This window comes from Eleginops maclovinus, chromosome 6 (genome assembly GCF_036324505.1).
Source record: "Eleginops maclovinus isolate JMC-PN-2008 ecotype Puerto Natales chromosome 6, JC_Emac_rtc_rv5, whole genome shotgun sequence".
NCBI classification, from domain to species: domain Eukaryota; kingdom Metazoa; phylum Chordata; class Actinopteri; order Perciformes; family Eleginopidae; genus Eleginops; species Eleginops maclovinus.
In genome coordinates this window covers 17,918,707-17,942,038 of record NC_086354.1, presented here as the reverse complement: position 1 = coordinate 17,942,038, position 23,332 = coordinate 17,918,707, and the positions used below count along the sequence as shown (strand labels likewise).

Sequence of the window (23,332 nt, the reverse complement as noted above, 5' to 3'; positions counted from 1 at the left end):
CAACAAAGATTTAAGGATGTGAAATATATACATATGTGGAATACATTGAGAGTATTTAAACACTTTACACTGTTGAATGAGGAGGTATGGACAGATGCATATATTACGTATAAACAGATGTATATGGCAGATATGTATAATATATAGATATGTGTACTATAAACATATATGTATGGCAGATGTGTATAATATATATATCTCCACACATCATTAAAGGATTTGCAACAACATTTTGGAGCCCAGGATATTCTTCCATTCAACCACAATAGCATTTTTAACTTTTGATTTATATATTTTTTAAAAAGCAGATACATTGATAATAAAAACACTCCTTAGTTGCAACCATAGATTAGGTCGTAGTCCAGTTTCTGCAGGGTAATTTACACATCCCTGGGTTATGGCGCACCAAGCCATACAACTACTAACACTACAGGCGTTTGTCAAGCATTATGTAGTTCCTAGTCTTAAGAGTAGAAAAAGGGGGAGATTATTGGTATTATGTAGTTTTGAATTATTGTGTAACTTGAATAATTGCATTAAAGACTGAATAGCATCTTTTGAATGTGTTTAGTTTGAAACGGAAATTCAGTTTCAAACCTTCCACAAAAATTGCAAAATGTATAAATAAAAGAATAACTCATTAAAAAAAGTAATGATTATAAACCAAACAATATTTGGAAAGAACTTAATTGGTGAATGGGTCATTTATATAATTATTATTGTGATGGAGAACATGTAATGTTTTGCAGATAGATAATCTTCTCTTTTGTTTTGAAGGTGTCATATTCATATTCTGACTGTAAAGTCCACTGAGAGAAATGTCAAATGTGTGATTTAGGGCCATATAAATAAACTTGAATTAGTTGATCTTTTGAGAATAATGTTTTTTCATGTATGATATCTGAGTAAATTAAAGTCTAAGTATAATAACAATAATAATAAAAATAACTCCAATAGAGTTGGAGAGCCATCTTGCAGAGACCAGGAAGATAACCACATTCCTGAACAAGGCAGAAGATCTCCTGGTGAGTGAACGCCTCAAATTCCAGAAAGAGACCAAAACCCTCAAGGATCTTGTGCGGCAGACCTCCATGAACAGAGACCAGCAGAAGGCAAATAAAGAGGCCCTTCAATGTGAGCTCAGTGCTATTAAAACTATGCTGGCTTTGTCAAAAGCCATACTGGAGTTAGGGTTGGACAGCCATCTCACAGAGACCAGGAAGATAACCACAGCCCTGAAAAAGGCAGAAGATAACCTGCTGACAGAGTGCCTCAGATTCGAACGAGAGATCACTGACCTCCAGAGACAGATAAATCTAATATTACCCAACTCGCTCAACTGGAAGTAAAATCTATTAAGCTCATGGTTCTCTGAATGATGCTGAGCAGGATTTGAAGACCAAGAATCTCCATGTATGATCTCTAAGTAAAATAAAGTCTAAGCATAATAAAAATAGCTACATGAAGTTTTACCTTTTAACTGACTTAGTAAAACAAACTGGGTCTGAGTGATAACATTTCCAGTTATTTTAGTGTTACATTCTGGGTAAACAAAGTTTCTTTAGCTTGTTCTTTAGCTTGATTGCATATTTGGTGTGTGTTTTTAATATGATGATAATGGGTATCGTTAAGACTTATAGGGTCCTTGTGAATCCTTAACAAATCTTATAATGAGGGTTGGCATTGTGTTGTTTTGTTTTGCCTTGCCTAGTCCGCCTGTGTTTGTGTTTACCTGTTTTAGATTTATTTCATTAAAAAGGTCACTTTTTGCTAACTATCAGCAAAAACATTTAGCAAACAGACCACAGACCACTCTGAAAGTGTGTCAAGGTGGGAAAAAAAGGGACAGGAAGTAAAACAAGATAGAATAAAATACATTTCGAAATAAAATTTAAAAAATATATAAATACATAATATGTATAAATGGAATGGAGGAACTTCCAGCGGAACTTCCAGTTGAACTTGTGAGAAAACAAGGATATTCTAGAACCTTAGAATACAGAGAAACATGCAAAGGTACCAATTCAGAATCCACTTCGATCGCCACTGACAACCAGCCTTTCAAAGAGCAAGACAGAAGTACAGCAGTAAAACATCAGTTAAAAGATCATTTCCAGCAAGAAACAAATATGGATTTGATTGATTTCAACTCTAGTGAGGATGAGCCTCCTGTTAATTTCTTCCTGAGTTCCCTTGAGGAGCAAATCCATGTTGAACTGAAGGACAGCGATGCAAGGCTCACCCAGAGCAAGTCTGAGGGCAGAGTCCTCCTCGAAATACAAGAGGACTTGCTTGCAAACTTCCTCGATGGTCTTCAAGAGCGTAGAGAGGATGTCAAATGCAAACCTGAGCATCAGTGCTTGCAGCAGGAGATATGTAGCCTAAAGGCTCAGCTGACTAAAAGTGTCAGTGAGGTGAAGTTCCTTAACAACAAGCTGACAAAGATCTGCCCAATGTTGCGTAACGCACAGAAAGATCTCGTGGAGCAGACCTCCACCATCACAAACCAGCAGATCGCATTTGAGAGCATGAAGGCAGACAAAGAGGCCCTTCAAAGTGAGCTCCAAATAATAAAACCAATGGTGGGTTTGTACAAAACGAACGTGGAGTTGAGTTGGAGAGTCTTCTTGAATTGGAGAAAGCGGAGACCGGGCAGATCTCAGCAGCCCTCAAAAAGGCGGAAGATCTCCTGGCGAATGAGCGCCTCAGATTCCAGCAAGAGATCAACACCCTCCAGGATCTCGTGAAGCAGACCTCCACCATCACAAACCAGCAGATCGCATTTGAGAACATGAAGGCAGACAAAGAGGCCCTTCAAATTCAGCTCCAAATAACAAAACCAATGGTGGGTTTGTACAAAACAAACGTGGAGTTGGAGTTGGAGAGTCTTCTTGAATTGGAGAAAGCGGAGACCGGGCAGATCTCAGCAGCCCTCAAAAAGGCGGAAGATCTCCTGGTGAATGAGCGCCTCAAATTCCAGATAGAGGTCAACACCCTCCAGGATCTCGTGAAGCAGTCCTCAATGAAGAGAGACCAGCAACTGAAATTGGAGCAAGAGAAGGCAGAAAATGATGCCCTTCAAAGGGAGCTCCAAGCTCTAAGACAGATGCACACAAAGGTATATATATGTTCATTAATTCCTATTTTGATTTAACAGTTTGTTTTAACAGTTACTTACCTCTACATAATTTTAATTTAATTTTATGTTATCATCCTGTAGGAAACCATACTGTCCTGTTTTCCCTTCTCACTCTGTTGCTACTTGAACTCCTGAATTAATAAAAATATCTTATCTTATCAAAGACCAAGCTGGAGTTGGAGAGCCATCTTAACTCGGAGAGATCCGAGACCAGGAAGATAACCACAGCCCTGAAAAAGGTGAAAGATCTTCTGGCGACTGAGCGCCTCAAATTCCAGAAAGACACCACGACCCTCGAGGATCTTGTGCGGCAGACCTCCATGAACAGAGACCAGCAGAAGGCAGACAAAGAGGCCCTTCAATGTGAGCTCCAAATAACAAAACCAATGGTGGGTTTATACAAAACGAACATGGAGCTGGAGTTGCAGAGTCTTCTTGAATTGGAGAGAGCGGAGACCGGGCAGATCTCAGCAGCCCTCAAAAAGGCGGAAGATCTCCTGGCGAATGAGCGCCTCAAATTCCAGAAAGAGACCAAGACCTTCCAGGATCTTGTGCAACAGACCTCCATGAACAGAGACCAGCAGAAGGCAGACAAAGAGGTCCTACAAAGTGAGCTCCGTGCTATTAAACCCATGCTGGCTTTGTCAAAAGCCAACCTGGAGTTAGAGTTAGATAGGCATCTTGCAGAGACCAGGAAGATTTCAGCATCTCTAAAAAAGACAGAAGATAACCTGCAGACTGAGCGCCTCAGATTCGAGCGAGAGATCACTGACCTCCAGGAGACAGAGAAGTCAAAATTGACCTCTCTTGCTCAACTGGAAGCAACATGTATTAAGCTCATGGACGCTCTGAATGATGCTGAGCAGGATCTGCAGACCAATAATCTCCAGTGGCAGGAGGAGAAAACTTTTCTCACTGCAAAGCTGGAGGTATCGCATGTGATCCATCTTGCCCAGCTCGACATTCAAGAATCTGAAAATGAGACAATCATCTCTGCGCTTCAGAAGAAAGCTGAAGATCAGCTTAAGAGTGATCGTTTTCTTTGGCAGCAGGAGAAAAAATCCTTGCTGGAGAAGGCTGTGAAAACCAAGACCTCCTACTTGGCTCAGCTCGAGGAGCAGAAACGGGCTACTACAAAGTGTGTGGACAATCTGAAAGAGGCTGTTCAGAAGATGCAGAGTTACTGCACCCAGCTGGACGAGGAAAGGTTGACCATCCTGCGGGACAAAAACAGGCTTAAATATGATCAGCTGAAAAAAAGGCAGGTGTGGCAGAAAGCTGAGAGTCACCTAAAGTCTCAGATTGAGAGCCAAGTCCTCCCAAAGAAGCAAAAGAAGCACTGGTTCAAGTGGCAGCAGGACAGGCCAACCTTCCCCCAGTCCTCAAACCACGTACTGCAGACCCTGCAAAAGAAAGAGCAGCAGTGGAAGAGCTGCAAATCAACCCTCCTCCAGGCCTCACTAAGGCATGAAAGGCATATGCAGGAGAAGGAGCAAGAGTGCCAAGAGGAGAAATTATCTGCTTCAGACCACAGACGTGCTGAAATCTCATCTTCAGATGAAAGAACAGGAATGGCAGAGAGCAGAGTCCTCCTTGAAGTCCCAGCTGACAGACCTTCAAAGCCAGATCTCCAAGAAGAAAAAGAAGAAGGAGAAACCCTGGTTTAAGGGCTTCTTCTAATTCTAAAATCCTGCAAATGTTTGTGCTGGGTCTATAAGGCCAGAGCAAAACCTTCAGTATTAATAAATTGCAAACAGCATGTTAGGTGTTTTTGTCGGTTGATGTTGAACATACAGTTTGAATTGCATTTCAGTCACGTGTACATTACATTTGAAATCAGTGTAAAAGCATTGACCTGAACAAAAGTATACCCAACTTTTCAAGATTTTAAGTTGGTCCAAATGTAAGGGTAATTGTCACATTTAACACTTGGCTTCTTACTTTCTACGCCCAGAAAGGTACATGACCTCATTCAAAATAAAAAGCAAACATGGATATTTTAAACAGTTAAGCTAACATATTTAACATATTGGTAAAATTAGGCAATCTTATATCAAACAAACCAAAAACAGTATATCATTGAATGCTGTAGTAATAATAATATGTGTGAAATTTGAAACATGTTTAAGCGACTGTCTACATTTTTGGTCACAAAGAAGCCAGCAGCGGCTGCCGTTCACTTCCCTGTCTATTACTGTAACAGGTAAACACATTGTTTTAAAGACAGGTACTTGACTTTAAAATGACATCATAGACATAACACCAGACCACAGCCGAGTGTGCCAAGTCGCAGAGATCTGAGAAGAAATAAAAAGGTGTCAGAGTCTCCCCTGCAGTCACTGATGGAGCGAGAGGGGGATAGCATGATGGATGTATTGCTATGAGCGGTTGCAAACTGCTGCTGCACGTGAGCCGGCCCAAAGATGTCCAGGTTATGAATGGACTAGTCAATGAGCGAGAACATAAGCGGCCTTTGGTCATAATTTCTCGAGATGAGAGGGGGGTTGTCACCGCTCACTAGAGAAGATGCATTGCTCTATTTGGGTGTCTCATCTTTCCTGGGGTTTTCTTTAACTCTTCTTTGATTAGCATAGCTGACCTATCACACGCTGGTGCTGGGTCATTATTAGGTGTTAGCATTTTCAATTACCTCACACCTCCCATCTCTGCCACCCTGTCTCCTCTGTGAGCCAGACGCTGCACAGCAGGAGAAAAAGTTACAAAATGCTAATGTGCTGCTTATAAAAAAGCTAACTACATCTGAGCTCAACGTGGAAAGAAAAGAAAAAACAAGCGAATGACAAAGCGGTAGAAGCTAGAGAAACAAACAGCCCTTTGTAATGTCCCGTGGTTCATGTAGAACTTTATTTCAGCTATATGATTGTTTTTAAAAGCACTTAATTAGCAATACAGACTGAACGGTTTCCATGATACATGTCGTACTGCATATGTCAAACATTCATGCCAAAGGAAATACTACTGATACATAATCAACAGGACAGTTACAGGTATTGAAAATAAAGTACAAAATAGGAAGGCAGACAAACCTATAAATCCTATCTTTTTGGGCAGCAACACAAAATCATTTATTCTATATTTTCATCTTAGTGTTCTAATAGATTGCACTCTCTAGCGTAATAAATGTCCATTTGAGATCAAGGAAATACACTTACATTAAAAACCTAATACAAGATAAAGAGCACCTTATCCCCATACAAGTACTTTAAGATTTTTGGAAGCAAATGGCACAGAGTCGTCAATGGTAAATTAGCAATGCTCGTTGAATTGTGCATTTTTTGTCAGACAATACCGTCTTAACAAGTTTGATGAGATAGTGAAGTGTTTGCATCGTGTGGAGCTGTGTGTACAACAAACACGTACAACAGGGGCAAATCACTGGACAGAAGCTCAGTGTGTGTGCGTGCGTGCGTGTGTGTGTTTACCGCTGTGGTCCGTCTTGGTACACCTCTGTAAACAAAGTACAGGTGTGGTGTGCTCTGTTTTGGATTTTTTAAATGCTGCATCCATCACTAAAAGCCTTTATTCTTCCTATATCAATATGATAAGAAAAATGCTAAAAACTTGATGCACTTATATGTTTTATGTTGAGTAGAACAGGAAGAACAATAAAAAGTTAAAGAAACAATTAACCCCAAACACACGTCTCAACAGAGAACATTTTTAAAAGGTGTAGTATGAGAGTAAAAATCAGAAGCAAAAGGAACGAATTAACAGGCAAACGTTCCGAACAAACATAACAGATCAAGAGCCAAAACAAATGTTAGAAGAGCAAGTTGTATCAATAAAAACAAATTAGGAGTAGCTGGTTTATTTCCTTCTATTTGTGAACCTGATGTAAATATTCACAGTCGTTACTTAGAACCTAATTTGCCGAGAGCGATGATCCATCACCATTTTCTTCATGTCTTGGTCGGCTCTGATGTCGTTCATTTCAAGCTCATTTCCTGGGCCGGCAGTCGGATCGTACTGGTGTCTGGAAAAGATTATTTAGAGATTGTGCATACAACTTTTGAGTTGTGAATCCACAATATTGCAAAGTATTTTCTGATTCATTTTTGTGCTTTAAAGCCTTTAAAAGAATCATTCCTATACTGTACAACCATATAGTTTCTCAACAGTGATCAGTAGTATTCAATACAGGTTATGCATTCCTAGTAAATGAACTCACAGCTTAAGGTGTTCCTCAATTGCCTTGCGTTCATACACGGTGCCATACACCGTTTTCACAGGATCAACAAACATCTTCTTGGTGAGTGGACAGATCAGATGTTGGGGTATAAACTGTGGAACAGCCTCCACCAGGTTCTTTCGATAAAAACAAAGTACAAAGAACCAATTATGTTAAGGCCCAACATGTAAAACAAGGTGATATCCACCACACATATGTATACATAAGAACCCATTTACTTTCTCCATGTCATCCAGTGACTTTCCTGCAGTTTCCTCTGTGTGTTTCTCAGCTTCTCGTTCATACGTCTCACGGCTCGTCAGGAATTCTTCAGCCAAAATGCTTCAAAATAATCAAAGTCAATTAAATATTAAAATATATCTTTGTAAAAATGTGCTTAAGGGCCCATAATGGTGACTCATTTATGAAATGGTATACATCTCACCTGTCCAGCGGATCCTCAGGCTCAGGGATGATCAGCAGTCCGTACACTGCGTCTAGGATCTCTCTCATGGTGATGTGTGCGTTGTAGTTGCGGTCAAATAAGTTGTGGCAGATGCGGCCCACACTGTTGACATTGCAGTGGTACACCTGTCGTCATGTTAAGAAAAACACGTGGATTTCGCAAAGACTACATTACATTATTAGTGACGAACAACTGCAATGCCTTTCTGCGTATTATGCAGGAAACGTTTTTTTAATGGTCAGTTATTTGTATTTTGGCAGGATACAGGTGTGACAAAGCGGACGAGTGGAGGCTTGGCTGGATAGTCAGGACCAAACTGGCAGTACAGCTCAAACACGCCTTTCTTATACGGTGTGTCAGGAGGGCCTTGCATGAGAATCCTCCAGAACGCTGAGAAGATAACAACACATTTTCAACCTTGCTGCTTCATTATACTGTACAGCTTGTATAGATAATTATACAAAAAAAACGAATAAATAATGCATTACACCAAAATAAGAGAAAAGCCACTTACTGAAGTCTGACTCTGAGGGGAAGACTCTGAAGAAGGGATGTGGGTTACAGTGCAGGCTCTTCAGCTCCTCCAGGACACGCTTGTCCTTCTCCAAAAACCTCGTGTTACAGGACTCCTTAATCTTCTTTTTGAGAGCACTATCAAGCAATATAAAGACAGTAAATCAAGCAAAAAGTATGTATATGTATATAAAACATAAACTCTGATTATGTGATTTAAAAACAGAAATCCAAGAGTATATACCAACCATTACACATAATAAACAAAGGTATTGCTCTATACAGCATGTTAACATCGCCGTAAAGAATAGGTTTAAACCTGCTTTTGTCATGATCCTTGTTTTGTGTTTGTTGTTTCCTGTTTTATTTTTGAAATGTTTTCCCCTCTTGTGTCATGTTTAGTTTCACTTCGTGTCTGAGTTTCCCTTCTGTGCCTGATTATGTCATTGTGTTCACCTGTTGTCCCTGTGTTTCTCCTCCCTTGCTGTCTTGTCTTGTGTAGCTGGCTTGTGTATTTAGTCTTAGTTCCCCTTTTGTCTCTTGTCCGCTCGTCGTCTTTCATGTATCAAGTCAAGTCTTTTTCATGTCCTGGATTTCCCTGGCTTACCCTCCCTTGTCCTACAGTGTCTTTTGGTTTGTCACAGTTTTCATTTGCTTGGTTGTACCTTGCCTTTTTGTGATTTGGTAACAACTTTTATTTAACAAAGCTCGCTTTTAGTTCGAACACCCATACCTGCCTCCCCTTGTTTCTCTGCATTTGGGTCCTGTTAACAAAACCGTGACAGCTTTGTTGGTTGTAAGACTTTGTCTCATTAGGTTTACACAGATCAACACAAACCTTTTTTGTAAGTGTGTTCAATGCAATTTTTTCAAAGATGACACTGTCAACTCATCAGGCCGGGTAATCAGCAGATGAATAGTATCATTTTTTTGACAAGGTGTATGATCAGCATCTACAGTATATAACTGATGTTTCCATCACTCAACTAAGGTTATATCTCATCCTATCTTACTCACCTCTCTGTCGCTGTCACTTTGCTGTTGATCTGGCTTGGCAATGATGTCTCTGGACATTCGTCATACCCATGAGTAGCAAAGATTCTTATCAAACTACGCTATAAAATCACAAAAACAAATGAATTAGCACATCAATGACCCATGGAATAACTTTAAATCACTTCCAACAGAATGGTGGATAATGATCTATAATTTATAACCTTGCTGATGGAAGAGGGGTCAAGCTTTTCCTTGAGTTTCCTTTGCTCCAAAGACAGAACCGTTTCAATCTCAAAGAGCTTCAGACCCTCTTTGGTTGTCTTTGGTTTGAAACAGCAACCACCTGGAGGCAATGTGGAAGTGAGGTGGGAATTGAACACGTGTCTGCATATACATCTGTTTATGTTCCATGTCAATCAAAACAGATCTTTGAAATACAATACAGTGTCCCACCTTACAAGATGTTTACTTAAAAATTGAAAAGCTAATTGTGAGAAAACACAGATGCACACACTTGATTGTGCTCTCTACAAGCCTCATGTAGACAATGTCATTACTGTGTGGCAATGACTTCAACAGTGATTCGTAGTTTTTTCAGCCAAGATCTGCAAATTTGGGAGGACTCCTAGCAACCAGCTTATATATTGTACCAGAGGCAATATATATGTATATATGCTTGAGCCTTCTGGTGTTCAATACTTGACATGCAATTATCATAACAGGAAATAATAGATAACATCATTAAGTAAAACACTTCAATGAGGATTGTGATGAGATATCTTGAATTGGCAGACTGCATAATCAATATATTACATTTCTTTAAGCACGATTCTAAAGTATTTCACAGGGATTTCACTTAAATTGCTCTCTTTCAAAAGAGGCCATACCTGTTGCATTGCTGATTCCATGCAGCATGTTATTCTCCACCTTTCCAAGAAGGATTGAGTCAACAACGATGTTGGATTTCAACAGTTTGGCTGTAACTGCATCTGGCTCGATAGAGGATCTACAGAAAGAGGAAAAGAAGAAGAAGAAGAAGATATACTTTATTAATCCCTTACAGGGATATTTCTTTCCCCACTCTGTAGTGTTTACACACATTACACACAGGGAGGATATACATGATATACAGATGATACACTGTACATGCACAAACAACCATACACATGCAGGAGAGGTGGCAGAGCAGGGAGGCTGCCAGGTACCCGGCACCAGCGAGCAGTTTCAGGGTTTGGTGCCTTGCTCAAGGGCACCTCGGCAGTGGCTCAGGAGGAGAACTGGCACCTCTCCAGCTACCAGCTCACTCCATTTTTTGGTCCAAACCTGAACTGGCGACCCTTTGGACCCCAGTCCAAGCCCTTACAGACTAAGCCACTGCCTCAAAAGATTGAGATTAAGACTTCAGCTCCGTTAAAATATTTGTCATGGTTCCTAACATCAAATGTTTAGAAGAAAAAATGTACCCAGAATCATTTCCATCAGTGAGACACATGATGCGGAGTCTACAATCTGGAAACCTCGTCTTGACCTTTTCCAGCTCAGATGCCCCACGCCGCAGAGCATCGTACAGCAGAGTGCATCCACTTGCTTCAATGTTGCGCATGTGTTCCTACAAATGTGAAAAAGAGGTTTATTACTGCTTTACACCCAGGCATAAACTGTACTTAAATTTAGGACAACTCTAAGACAGAAACACTGACTTTACCTTGAACGTTTCCAGATTTTCTGTGAATGTGTGAATCACTTTCACCAGGGAGTCGAACTTCACAAGACCGATGATGTGATAAAAATCATAAGCCATGGTCCTCGTTGCAAAGTTGTCAAAGAGCTCTTTCACAGCGTTGATCTTCCGTATTTCTGCACTTTCATAGCACTCTTCTTCCATGGAGGAGCTTGTGTCTATCAGCACCTAATAAAGATTCAAATCGAGAAAAATATTTGTATTGATGTGTACAGCCCTGTCAGTCCCACATTCAAAGACACGTTCAAAGGAGAGACAGAAAAAGTTACCAGTATAGCCTCTTTTGGAGTCCTGGTTGTGACAAATGCCCGGCCATCCCCATGATCACCAGTCCTGTGTTCAATGTCAAAGAAAGTTCAGCAGTCAACTGTCAGCACAATAGTATTGTGAATTTAAAGAGGTCCATACAATATCAATAAATAACAACAACAGCAGCAACATTGTGGCTCTGGTTAGAACTGTACTGTACATACTGTACCACGTAAGATTGTAAATATTAGTATTCTTGAGTTATTGCCAAATGGTGGAGTGAGGTCACAGTGACCTTAAACTTTGCCCACCAGGTTTGTCCTTGAGTAAAAGTTGAACTTGTGACAAATTATTATTTTTTTACTTGAAGCATCCCTGAGATATCATGGTCACAATAGGACAAGCTGAAAAAAACCTAATCTATCGCTGGCACAGAGGCCTAAACACTTTAGGATGTGTATAAGGTTATACAGAGGATGCCAACGAAGGTGCTGGTCAAAATTGTACTTGAGTTCTTGATTTTGTGAATGATTTGAAAAAAGAATAGTCTGCAGGTCTCAACTTTTTTTTATGCTCTGATGTGACGAAATACTGTATATTATAATAATAATAATAATAATAATAATAATAATAATAATAATAATAATAATAATAATAATTACTTACATTTATATAGCACCTTTCATATACCCAATGATGCTTATATTTTTATATATATATATATATATATATATTTATTTTTTTGAAAGTTGAATACAAGATACCTTAAAGGAGCTTACCTGGCTGCCAACACATTCACATCCACTGTTTTTTGTTTGCCGTCCAAACAATCAAGGACCTTGATCATATCAGGGGAACACTTGTCTTTTGACCAAAACACGCCAATATTGTCTGACAAAGGGGGAAATAAAACATACTAATTAAAAGAAAATACATTACAAAGTTTGCTGAACATGAAACATTAATGTCAGCAGCAATATAGAAACCATTGTGAAGTTTTGTTTAGACTGGTCGAGAATAAGGTGCATACTATTAACATTAAACTATAAATAATGCATAATTGTAAGATGATATTTTGTATGTAAAATCAAAGTATCTATAGCTATCAAATGAATGCACATCATTCATTGCCATTTTGTCCTACAAATCAAACCTGCAATGATAAGTCACCTAACCACATGATCTGTGGCACTGCTTTTATGAAATGGAATTATGTAATGTATTTTATCATAGAATGTTGTGTTGCTCTGTATTACTTGTTGAAGCATTGTATCGATAATTTTAGGCCACTCTTTGTAATAACCTGCCCAGAGACTGCAGATGAAAATGAGAGAGAGGTTAAAACTTAAATTTTGATTTGAGTACCTTCACTCAGGAGAACAAGGCGTGCTTCACAAAATCCTAGATCCTTCAAACGCAGAGGTGGGGTCACATTGAGGTATTGATTGGTGGGAGATTTTAATTCTTCCACCATACTTCCAAAAGTCTTCTCATTGTTGATCTTAAAGCTTTAATTTAATTGTACAGGTTAATAAAAACATAGCCAGGTCAAACTGCAACAGACAAAGGAGAAAAGCATCTCATTGAAGTTGTATTTAGAAAAGTAAAACTGTTGATACATACTTCTGACCAGTCGTCGTGTCCTTGTGAATCCACAGAGGATAGGTTCTGACGAATGGAGGCATACTGAGCAGGACTTTCTGAATGTCAGTGGCTCTCTTTACTGATGTTAGACGCAAAACCTCTTCAGTGCAGTTGGGAATTTTCTCTTTATCTAAAAAGGAAAGAAAATGAAATGTAGTTGATAACAGCACCATTCAGTAACAACTTATTTTTTACTCTTCCTTTCATAAAGGAATTATCTCATAAGGGCCTCTGCTTCCTTTTTAATAGATCTTCTATAATAAGCCTCTTGTACACATCTTTATGTACTGTATGATACATTTATGACAGTTTTACCTTTGATTTTCTGGCAAACATAAGCTAATTCAAAGGCTCCGGGTACTCCAGGCACTCTGACTGGTTCAGAGAAGCGGCTGCCATCTTCAGACGTCAGAGTGATTGGTGCGTAGTTCTCATGGTGTCCTGCCAGTTTCTTTCAAAAAAAGGCAAGGTGATCATTACTTAAAGGTCTCTTATTAAACTCTTTTTAGGCATATATTATACACTGCCCGGCCAAAAAAAAGGTCACAAGCCTGTGTGTGTGCAGCGCTATGATGTGGGGTTGCTGCAGTTGGTCTGGTCTAGGTTCAGCAACGTTATGTCCCCAAAGAATTAAGTCAGCTGACTACTTGAATATACTGAATGACCAGGTTATTCGATCAATGGATTTTTTCTTCCCTGATGGCACGGTCCGAATCTCCCGTCATCAATACAAGATCTTGGCGAAAAATTAATGCAAGACAGAAATAAATGTTGTGACATTGCTGAAGCTTGTGGAAACGATGCCATAGCGAATGCATGCCGTAATCAAAGCTAAAGGCGGTCCAACGAATATTAGTGTGTGACCTTTTTTTGGACCAGGCAGTGTATATTATAGGCAGGGTTCGAGTTATAATCTGAGCTTTATGGGTTTCTTTAAAACTAACGGTAGCTAGTCTGCTAGCCTACTTTCTTGTCAATATATTTGAATATCAGTTAACGGTTTCTTCTTCAGGCTTGCGCAGCACGCTCAAAGGCTTAGGTTGCGCAATATTTTATTGCGCACCATGGAGGTGAAGTGCAGGCATATTATCATTCAAGAGAAAATACGATGCGTAGTTCTTTTGGAAAATACATTATTTGTGAATAAAATAATGGTTATTGGTAATGTATTAGCGGACCCCACCAATGTATGATTTTACTGCTTCCATAGCAGCTCAGGCCCCTGCTTATTGGAGCTCAGCTCCCATTGGCTCCCACATAACTCAAACCCTGATTATAGGTCTTGACATCTTTATTCAGTGTATACCGCTAGAACAGTGCCTTTATATGTATTACATATACAACAAGTCCCTCCTGCCGAATACACAGACACACAGAGGTGCTACGGGAGGGGATTCAGACTGACCGACTGAATACTGTATGGGGGACGATAGGTTGGAATGTTGCCAGGAGTTCAATGTAAAGTCAGCCCACATTGGCTATTACGTCCAGTCTGCAGTAAATCTGGACCAGCTCCGTTGTACCCCCATTTTTAGAGGTGTGGGTAAGGAGGAAATGAGAGAGGATTGTATTTTCTGTTTTTACAGTGTCTCCTGACACACCCTGGACAAATATTTATGCATAAAAGTAATCAAAAAGTGCAATTTGCATAATAGGTGACCTCTTAGTTGTCAACATGCATTTTTGGAATTTAACTCAACATGATCAAGCCGTGTAGCCTATTATCTAAATATTAGTGGCTATCCCTTACCAACAAAAAAACTCTGGCACTTGTGGACGAATTTCACTACACATAATTATTTATTCAACCCCACATGAGCCATTTTGGTCAAGCCTCAGTATCCTCATACCTTTGCTTCTGATAGGAGATGTGCCCAGCAGTACAGTGAATTCTCAAAGACATCCAGGTCCTTAATGAGTTTCTCTCCTTGTTGTCTTCCATGCTGAGGCAGAAGCTCTCTGAAGAGTATGTACAAGCCTTCTACCACTGCAATCTAAAGCAACAACAAAACAAAAAAACAGTATGTCTGAAGAAAGGGGACCTGACAGAAAGCACACATTTCTGTGTCAAGGTTCAATTTACCCAAATTGTAGAAAAGCATCTTTCCTGAAACCTTGAAGATAATTTGAACTAAATCTGCTGCTGTGACAAATATAACAAAGATGAAGAGATTTGTGTTTGATGTTTTACAGCACTAGTTGTTTAATGCTCTATCGTCAAAATGTAACACCACACATGAGAACACAAATTTCAAAAAGTACAATGGATATTGAATTGGAAAAATATTGCTCTATTGTTTACCTTCTGGTTCCTGGTTATTCTTTCATTCCTGCAGATCAACTGATACAAACTTTGGGCGAGAGGGTGACATCCAGTCAGTCTCCGTATGTAGGCAATCAGTTTCTCCAGCTTTGGTCTAAAATTACTTTTCTAGAAAAAGAAGAAATATTAGAATTGTAACATACATGTACTGTATGTACAAGGACCAAATGCATTGTGTTTGTATGTAAAAATTTAATTTACAATATCTGTCGACAGGAGGCTTTAAAAACATTCATTTGAAAAAAATCAATACCAACCACATCTAAGACTTGCAATGCACACAATGACAGTGCTAAAATGCTGAGGCTAAACAAGTATAATCTGTATCATTACTATCCCCCTAGTTGAGCATTTTAGCAATGTGATATTTGCTTATCAGCATTAAGCAATGAATGCAATTGGCAGTTGAAGTCACAGCTCAAAGTATTTGACAACTTGGACTTAGTTTAAATATGATAGATTAAAAGTGAATCAATCACAAGAGTAATTCTGATTCCTTCTGATGGGGACAATTAATATTATAGCAATTCATCCAATAGTTGTGGAGTGATTCTGAAATGTGTACTGATAATATTCTATACATTGAAACTTACAACAGCATAAAGTGAGGACAGGAACAAACTGATTCCTTTCTGGGTTTGTGGGACTGAGGGCAAACAATCATTAATGAAGAATGTCTCGTCGAATGAAGTCTCGTCGGGAAATGTGGACAAAGTGAAGCTAACGGTTGACGCTTCAGAGATCCCACAACTTTCCAGAGTGTCATCAACACCATGGGGACCTCTGTAAAGATGAGAACACAAGTACTGTGTAAGAAATTAAATCTGACTGCATTGAGAAAGAAGAATCAGCATTGGTGTGATGATTAGATGGTTACTTGTAATGAAGGACATGTGCTGGGATTCCACTTTTGTTAGCCAGCTTAAGTCTCAGACTCGATATTGTGTCACTTGCCAACTTCACTGTCACTTGAAGGATTCCCTGTATGCAATAAATAAATACAAATTAGCTGGATAGTCAGTATACTGTATAATATGGTCAGTGAATAGGGTCATAAATCAAAGAAATACAGCTTGTATCATTATTTCATACACATGGTATCAGTTGGTAATATCTTCATTAGTTGCTTAATCACCAATAAAGTTTAGATGCACCTTAAGCATGATGTGGCATCGAACAATATCGCCTCCATAGGTTTCAACAACCTCTCGCTTTGGTATTTGAGGAGCCTGTTTCAGGTTTTCCCTTGGCGTAAAAATGGCATAAATCACAGCTCCATTTTCAATATGTCTGTCTTTCAAAGACCCTGTGTGAGCAAAACAACATTTGAAGTGACACATGGATTTGTTAACAAACACTTTCTTACCATAAACAGAGTTGTGGTTCAACATTACGGATGCTCCAACACCCTCTTAGTCATTGTTGTAAAAGGTGTTCAGGTTCACTCACATGTGTTGAAGAAGGGGTCATCTGTCAAAGGCATCCCATCGATGGTGTAGAGACAGACTCCTTTAGAGTTACCAATGCTTTCAAGATGGCAGATCCTCAACATCAGATCCTCGACTGTGTTTTTTGCTGGGTCCATATCTGTAAGATCAAAATAACCAGTGTCTGCAGAAGGACCACGTCTCATTTCTAACACAACACAGCCATCTGTCTGGGCTATTTTGCGGCAGTGGCTATCCCAGGTTCATCTAATGATAACAAGTAGATGATAAAAATATAAGTTCCTTTACCTGTAATTTTTTTGGGTTGAGCACATTTGGGGTATGTGTACTGCAGACAGAACGACTTTAATGATTTGTGCACAGGCGTCACAGTTTGAACCTGCTGCTGCTCCGGAGCTCTTTGAAGAAAGCTTTTCATCGCTGAAAAGCGGTTCTTCTCCACACGACTAAAACCTGAAATTCCAGTATATAATTCAATAAGTATATTATTTTTTATAATTAAAGAAACAGTTCATTCAAAAATACTTGTTTTATTTCACTTTGAGTTGTTCATTGAATGTGAAGTGTGAATGACTTTGTATGTACAGTTAGGATAACACCTATAAGAACACTGTAGAAATAACTGCTATCTTGAAATTATGACACAAACTATATCCTACAAAACCTTTGACAGTGTCAGCAAGTGACATTTTTAACGGATAAAACGTCACAAAAAGGTATTTACTACAGTTGAATTGCCCTGTAGGCCTACATGGTTCATATTTTTTTTAGTAATGTGATGGTCCTTAAAGGGGTAGTTCAGAATTGTGGACATACGAACTCATTTCCAAGTGTGCTATTTATCAGTGGAGTGTTGAAAACAGTCTCCACTGATAAATAGCACACTGGCTCACTTGGAAATGAGGTCCCATGTCCAAAATTCTGAACTACCCCTTTAATAAAAAGGAATGATGAATTACATCTCCAGGCTTAAAAACACTAGATGTACTGTAGGTGTTATTGTTTGCTACTGAGTGTCAGGTGCCTGTTTTTACAATGTTTGATTTCAAGTTGAAGTTTATCTCACCCATGGTGTCCAGATCTTCATCTGTAACACTATCCAGGAAATCTCTTCTATCCTTAACGCCCAACTGGACCAACTGGTCGCAGTAAGACTCAAGCCTGAACTGCTTAAGTGTGTTGAGTATTGCATCCATCTAAACAAACACATCAACATACATTATTTACAGGGAAGGCAAGAAGAATAGAATAGTTCATTACTCAAATAATAAAAGGGGCCCAGAGTGATATGGCCAACTCTCCTATCCCATGACAGGCCATTTGTGATGACGACTGAGATAACGATACGACTGTATTGCCTTAATTATGGAATGATGTACTCTGTGACCATAGTTGCTTTGCAAACATTTAAATACAAAAAATATAAATACAGCGGAAGCTTAGAAAGCCAGGTAACCAACTCCTACCTTCTTTAAAACAATTAGGGTTACGCTAGCAACAATGGAAAGGAATATCCTATAGATACGATTTTGAGTAGCATATTAAGTTTAAGTAAAAGTACATTTAGCTTCCTTACTTTTTTTTTACACTTACACCATTTTCCTTAATGCTCAAAGTGATAAGTTCAAACCGTAAAGTATGATAATAAAACAAAAAGAACGAACCGTTCTTACTTTTGTTACAGCGGCGTCATCGGTCAAGCCCAGTCTGTAGACAGCAATCGTCAACAACAGCAAGAGAATTCAACAAATTCAATACCATAGAGTCGTTTCGTGAAAAAATACAAGTTCTGTTTTGAAAATAAATTGAAATCAAGTCGAATTTAATCCAGTCAACCCCCCCTAAAATAGGGAACGATTTTACCTGGTTGTTGCTACACGGTCACAAGTTTCTGTTCAGAAGGTTTGGCTTCAGAGGAGACGAAACTTAAAAAAGCCCAAATAAAAGCAACACTTCCTGAAAGTTTTCATTTCAGGATCACTTGGGTTACTCATAAGTGATTTGGCATGTCATAGGCGCATGTTCTGTCGTAATGTTAATAAAATGTCTGGATATGGTTAGATATCTTTGGCCAGTAGGCTACTTGCATTAAAAATCCTTTTCAGTGTTATATCAATACTGTGTTGTATAATGTTTTCATTTAGGGATTTCATGGTTCTGTGAAACTTATATGAATAGAGCCACCATTAACGGTTACAATTTACACAAACCACAGACATCAGTTTGTTGAGTAATTTTCTAATGTCCAGTTTACCTTGTAGTGTTTGTGTTTATCATAAAAGCAGGAAGGCATTGTTTGTTATCTGCTGTAGCTAAACACAACGCATTTTCAATCAAAATACTAAAAGGATTTATGCACCCATTTTCCTTGTTTTCAATGATTGACAGTTCGTTTATTTTTAATGGATCCAAACACAACTGGTAATTATTCTACATTAAATCAATGTATGCATCTACCAAGTAATCATGCTAGCAAATATAATAGTGAGTCTGTGATGTGTTACCACTGTGTAAGAATTGTCCTATAGTGCAACATAACTCCCACAGACCATCTTCAAGTTAATACCCTTGTTGGAGAGACAAGAACACTTTGTGACTGACTTGTGGCGCCCTCAAGTGGTACTTTGGGGGCAGTAATGAATGGTTTGTTTTTCCGTATAGATGCTGGATGAACACTTATGGCTACAGGTTCTGCTGTTGTGTGACGTCCCCAAGGAGGCAGTGATTGGTCTATGGCAAGAATGTCAAACTCAAGGCACAAAATTCAGCCACATTCAGACAATAGTGTGTTTTTCAAAGCTTTTATAAAGGCATGGCGACCACTAGAACTTTATTATTCTACAGTCAGTCGTAAGACAAATGCAATGAACTTAATTCACTATACTCTAAAACATGCTTTTTAGAGACAACACACTTTAGTAATAAAACTGTGAAAAAAGGACAACATTCAAAAGGACATTGAACAATCAAAAGTTAAACAACTAACCCCAAACAAACATGTCTCAATAGAACAAATATAAACTTTCCTACAAATATAAATATAAATATAAAATGAAAAGTGATGTCAGCAAATGCCAAAAAACAACGCATAGATAAAAAGAAAAGTAACTGGGTTCATTTCCTTTTATATGTGAACTTGACTAAAGGTTCACTGTTGTAACCTAGAACCTAATTTGATGAGAGCGATGATCCATCACCATTTTCTTCATGTCCTGGTCGGCTCTGATGTCACTCATTTCAAACTCATTTCCTGGGCCGGCAGTCAGATCGTACTGGTGTCTGCAAAGTAAGTTAACAGCAAAGAAGCATTTTTAAAGTGTTGAGGTTTCCAGATGAATTGCGAGCGTTGACATCTGAACGTTGTGACAGCCCTTTCAATAGATCAAAATGAAGGTGATTTCTAAACAGCTATTTTCCAGGCAGGGAAATCATTCCTAGCAGATAACTCACAGCTTCAGGTGTTCCTCAATGGCCATACGTTCATACACGGTGCCATACACCATTTTCACAGGATCAACAAACATCTTCTTGGTAAGCGGACAGATCAGATGTTGGGGTATAAACTGTGGAACAGCTTTCACCAGGTTCTTTTAATAATAAAGTGAACAGATAAAAATCATATGTTAAGATCAGATTTCTTCTGTGTTTCTCAGCTTCCCGATCATACGTCTCCCGGCACGTCAGGAATTCTTCAGCCAAAATGCTTCAAAAAAAGGAAAAAGCAACTTCATCTTTTACGTTTAATTAACAGCTTTTCCAATCTAAACTCCAAGAAAAAACAAAGCTGGCAGTATATTTTCAAAGAGCTACTGTAGAGAAAAAGGCTTTACTTTCACTGCTTATGTTAATGTGTTTTCGTAAACCTAAATTGCTTGTCCTTATCCTCTTCCACCTCACAGAATGAAATAGGGCAGCAGCTGCACCAGTTATTATCTTGCTTCACTTCACTTGTTTGTATCATGGACAATAAACACTGATTTTGTGTTTGTTTAGGAGCAATATGTTGTGTGCTGAGGCTATTCTGAACAAGAAAATTGCCCTTTCTTCCAAAATAAAATAACTCAAACATTGGGACTTTCAAAATGAGCTCCAAATTTCCACCATAGATAACATAAATATACATCTCACCTGTCCAGCGGATCCTCAGGCTCAGGGATGATCCGCAGTCCGTACACTGCGTCTAGGATCTCTCTCATGGTGATGTGCGTGTTGTAGTTGCAGTCAAATAAGTTGTGGCAGATGCGGCCCACACTGTTGACATTGCAGTGGTACACCTGTCGTCATGTTAAGAAAAAACGTTAGTGACGAACAACTGCAATGTCTTTCTGCGTATTATAAGGGAAACTTTTTTTAATGGTCAGTTATTTGTATTTTGTCAGGAAACGGTTGTGACAAAGTGGACGAGTGGAGGCTTGAATGGGTAGTCAGGACCAAACTGGCAGTACAGCTCAAACACGCTGTTGGGTTTAGAGGCAATAAATGATTAACCTCCTGCTCCAAACATAGCGCTGTTTACTAAAAGGATCATAATACAAAGTGAACAAAGCAAGGCGAATACAAACGTTTAAAGTTTTACTTGCTGCAAGGGGGTCGGGTCAGGGTCTTAGAGTTGTAAGCTCTTCACCTGGACTCAGCCAACCTCCGTGGGCTCCCTTGCAATCAGTTTTATTAAATTTCAAGGTTGTACAACATGATCACGTACTATCTGGTGTGAGTGGGTGCAGGGATGTGAGTAGAGAGGATTCTTTGTCCTTATCTTCACAAATACAAGATACAAATTAGAGGAAGCAGAACTGGCTCAAACCAGTTCTGAAGGTTCACCCTGTGTGTCTTATGCAGACTACATGGGTATTGTTCTATAGCTAGTGGAAAACTACTGGCAGTTGGTTAATACAGTAATGGAGAATAAATGTATTAACAATAATATGGAAAACATAATGACATGACAGTCACACTGGACTACAAGGTAAATCAGTATTTACACAATGATTATATTCTTAAGTTCCCTAACATTCCCTCCTGTTAATCATTTTGGAAATCACGATGTCAGGGGTTCTACATATCATCACTTGTTATTCACATTTTCGATGAACGTATCATTTACACATTGGATTCTTCCAAATGACCATTTTGTCTGGGTCCATTTGCTGTAAGAGAACATAGCTGGAGAACACTCTTGCAATTAAGCTTGAAATCATAGATGTGTGACGTTAGTATGAAACCATGGATCATTTTCAGTGAGCCATCTCTTTTGACGTTCCGGTCCTGATTCTTCTGTTGTAAGCCCTTGTAGTAAAAGCCCACTTATCCCCAAAAGGATACAAACACCTCCCACTACGACCTTCCACCCTGCAACCATTGCTAATTGAAGAATGGATCTGTTGTTTTCTTCACTGGGTTGAGACCAGAGTGACGCTATAAGTCACTCCACCCTATATGGGTATATAAGTACCCAGACTTCCGATTTTCACAGCTGTAGGGGTCGATAAGATGACTCTATAGGGGCCGTCCCAGTGTGGGTTGGACCAACACATCATCATCTGGCAGATTATTTGCACTCTTTTAGCACTTTCAACATCCAATCAGCGAACGTGTTCTCTTCTTCTGCTATTTCTTCATCATCGCAAAACATGGGTAATCTAAAGGGTCTTCCATGTACTATCTCAAATGGGGTTAGTCCCTGCTCAGTAGGAGTTATTCTCATGTATAGCTTTACTAGATCTAGACATTCAGGCCAGGATCTACCTGTTTGTTCCATTGTTTTCCTTAGTCTTAACTTCACAGTGCCGTTAGTTCGTTCTACTAGTCCTGCACTTTGTGGATGATATGAACAATGGTTTTTTAACGTGATGCCTAAATGCTGTGTCATCTGTGTGATTACCTTATTTACAAAATTCGGACCATTATCACTATATATTGTCTCAGAGATCCCATAATATGGGATAATATGTTTGCATAGAGCTTTAGCTACTGTTATGGAATCAGCTTTCTTGCTAGGTATTATTTCAACCCACTTGGAGAATGGGCAAATCAGAACTAAACAATAGTGTAGGTTATTACATTTGTTAAGCTCGATAAAATCCATATGAATCATCTGAAATGGATACTGTGCTTTAGGGAAGCGTCCACGTTTTGGCCTGACATTGCCCTGAGAGTTATGTTTGCAACATATCAAACATGCTCTACAAACATTTTTCGAGTAAGAATTGAATCCGTATGTATGGATATACTGGTTGATTTCCTCTACCATCCCTCCTGTTGAGACATGACAAAGTCCATGGCTCAAAATTAAAACATCATAACTTGGCCAAAAATTGCTCAAAAAAGCTGGGGATTGCTGCATGGTGTAGGTAACATCGTATTCTGTCATATTAAGTGATAATATCGACATTTTCAAAAAATGGCTTTTTTTTCAAAAATGGGAAAAACCAAATCCTAATTTATTTTGGGTTTTTAACCCCATCTTTTCAAAACGTCATAACTTGGCCAAACATTGCTCAAAAAAGCTGGGGATTGCTGCATGGTGTAGGAAACATCGTATTCTGTCATATTAAGTGATAATATCCACATTTTCAAAAAATGGCTTTTTATTCAAAAATGACAAAAACCAAATCCTATTTTTTT

General features: G+C 39.0%; 2 protein-coding genes across 2 annotated transcripts; both read right to left on the bottom strand.

Moving 5' to 3' along the window:
• Positions 1–5,973: 5,973 nt before the first annotated feature.
• Positions 5,974–18,626, bottom strand: LOC134866491 (uncharacterized). Its single transcript, XM_063886696.1, has 26 exons — positions 18,572–18,626; positions 18,382–18,415; positions 17,775–17,904; positions 16,997–17,161; positions 16,710–16,847; positions 16,415–16,566; positions 16,138–16,241; positions 15,854–16,043; positions 15,240–15,368; positions 14,788–14,931; positions 13,253–13,388; positions 12,917–13,067; positions 12,659–12,801; positions 12,073–12,184; positions 11,314–11,377; positions 11,009–11,212; positions 10,767–10,912; positions 10,191–10,309; positions 9,525–9,646; positions 9,325–9,422; positions 8,309–8,445; positions 8,060–8,184; positions 7,774–7,919; positions 7,568–7,670; positions 7,329–7,465; positions 5,974–7,133 (listed from the first exon to the last, which is right to left on the bottom strand). The coding sequence occupies exons 3-26, from the start codon at positions 17,902–17,904 to the stop codon at positions 7,016–7,018; spliced, it is 3,213 nt and encodes a 1,070-aa protein (XP_063742766.1). The 5' UTR covers positions 18,382–18,415; positions 18,572–18,626; the 3' UTR covers positions 5,974–7,015.
• Positions 18,627–19,869: 1,243 nt separating this feature from the next.
• On the bottom strand, positions 19,870–22,987 carry LOC134866026 (ubiquitin-conjugating enzyme E2 D2-like). The gene is made up of 6 exons (XM_063885920.1): positions 22,956–22,987; positions 21,093–21,165; positions 20,837–20,982; positions 20,331–20,411; positions 20,159–20,293; positions 19,870–19,987 (listed from the first exon to the last, which is right to left on the bottom strand). Exons 1-6 carry the CDS (start codon positions 22,985–22,987, stop codon positions 19,870–19,872), a joined length of 585 nt encoding a protein of 194 aa, XP_063741990.1.
• Between the last annotated feature and the right edge of the window lie 345 nt (positions 22,988–23,332).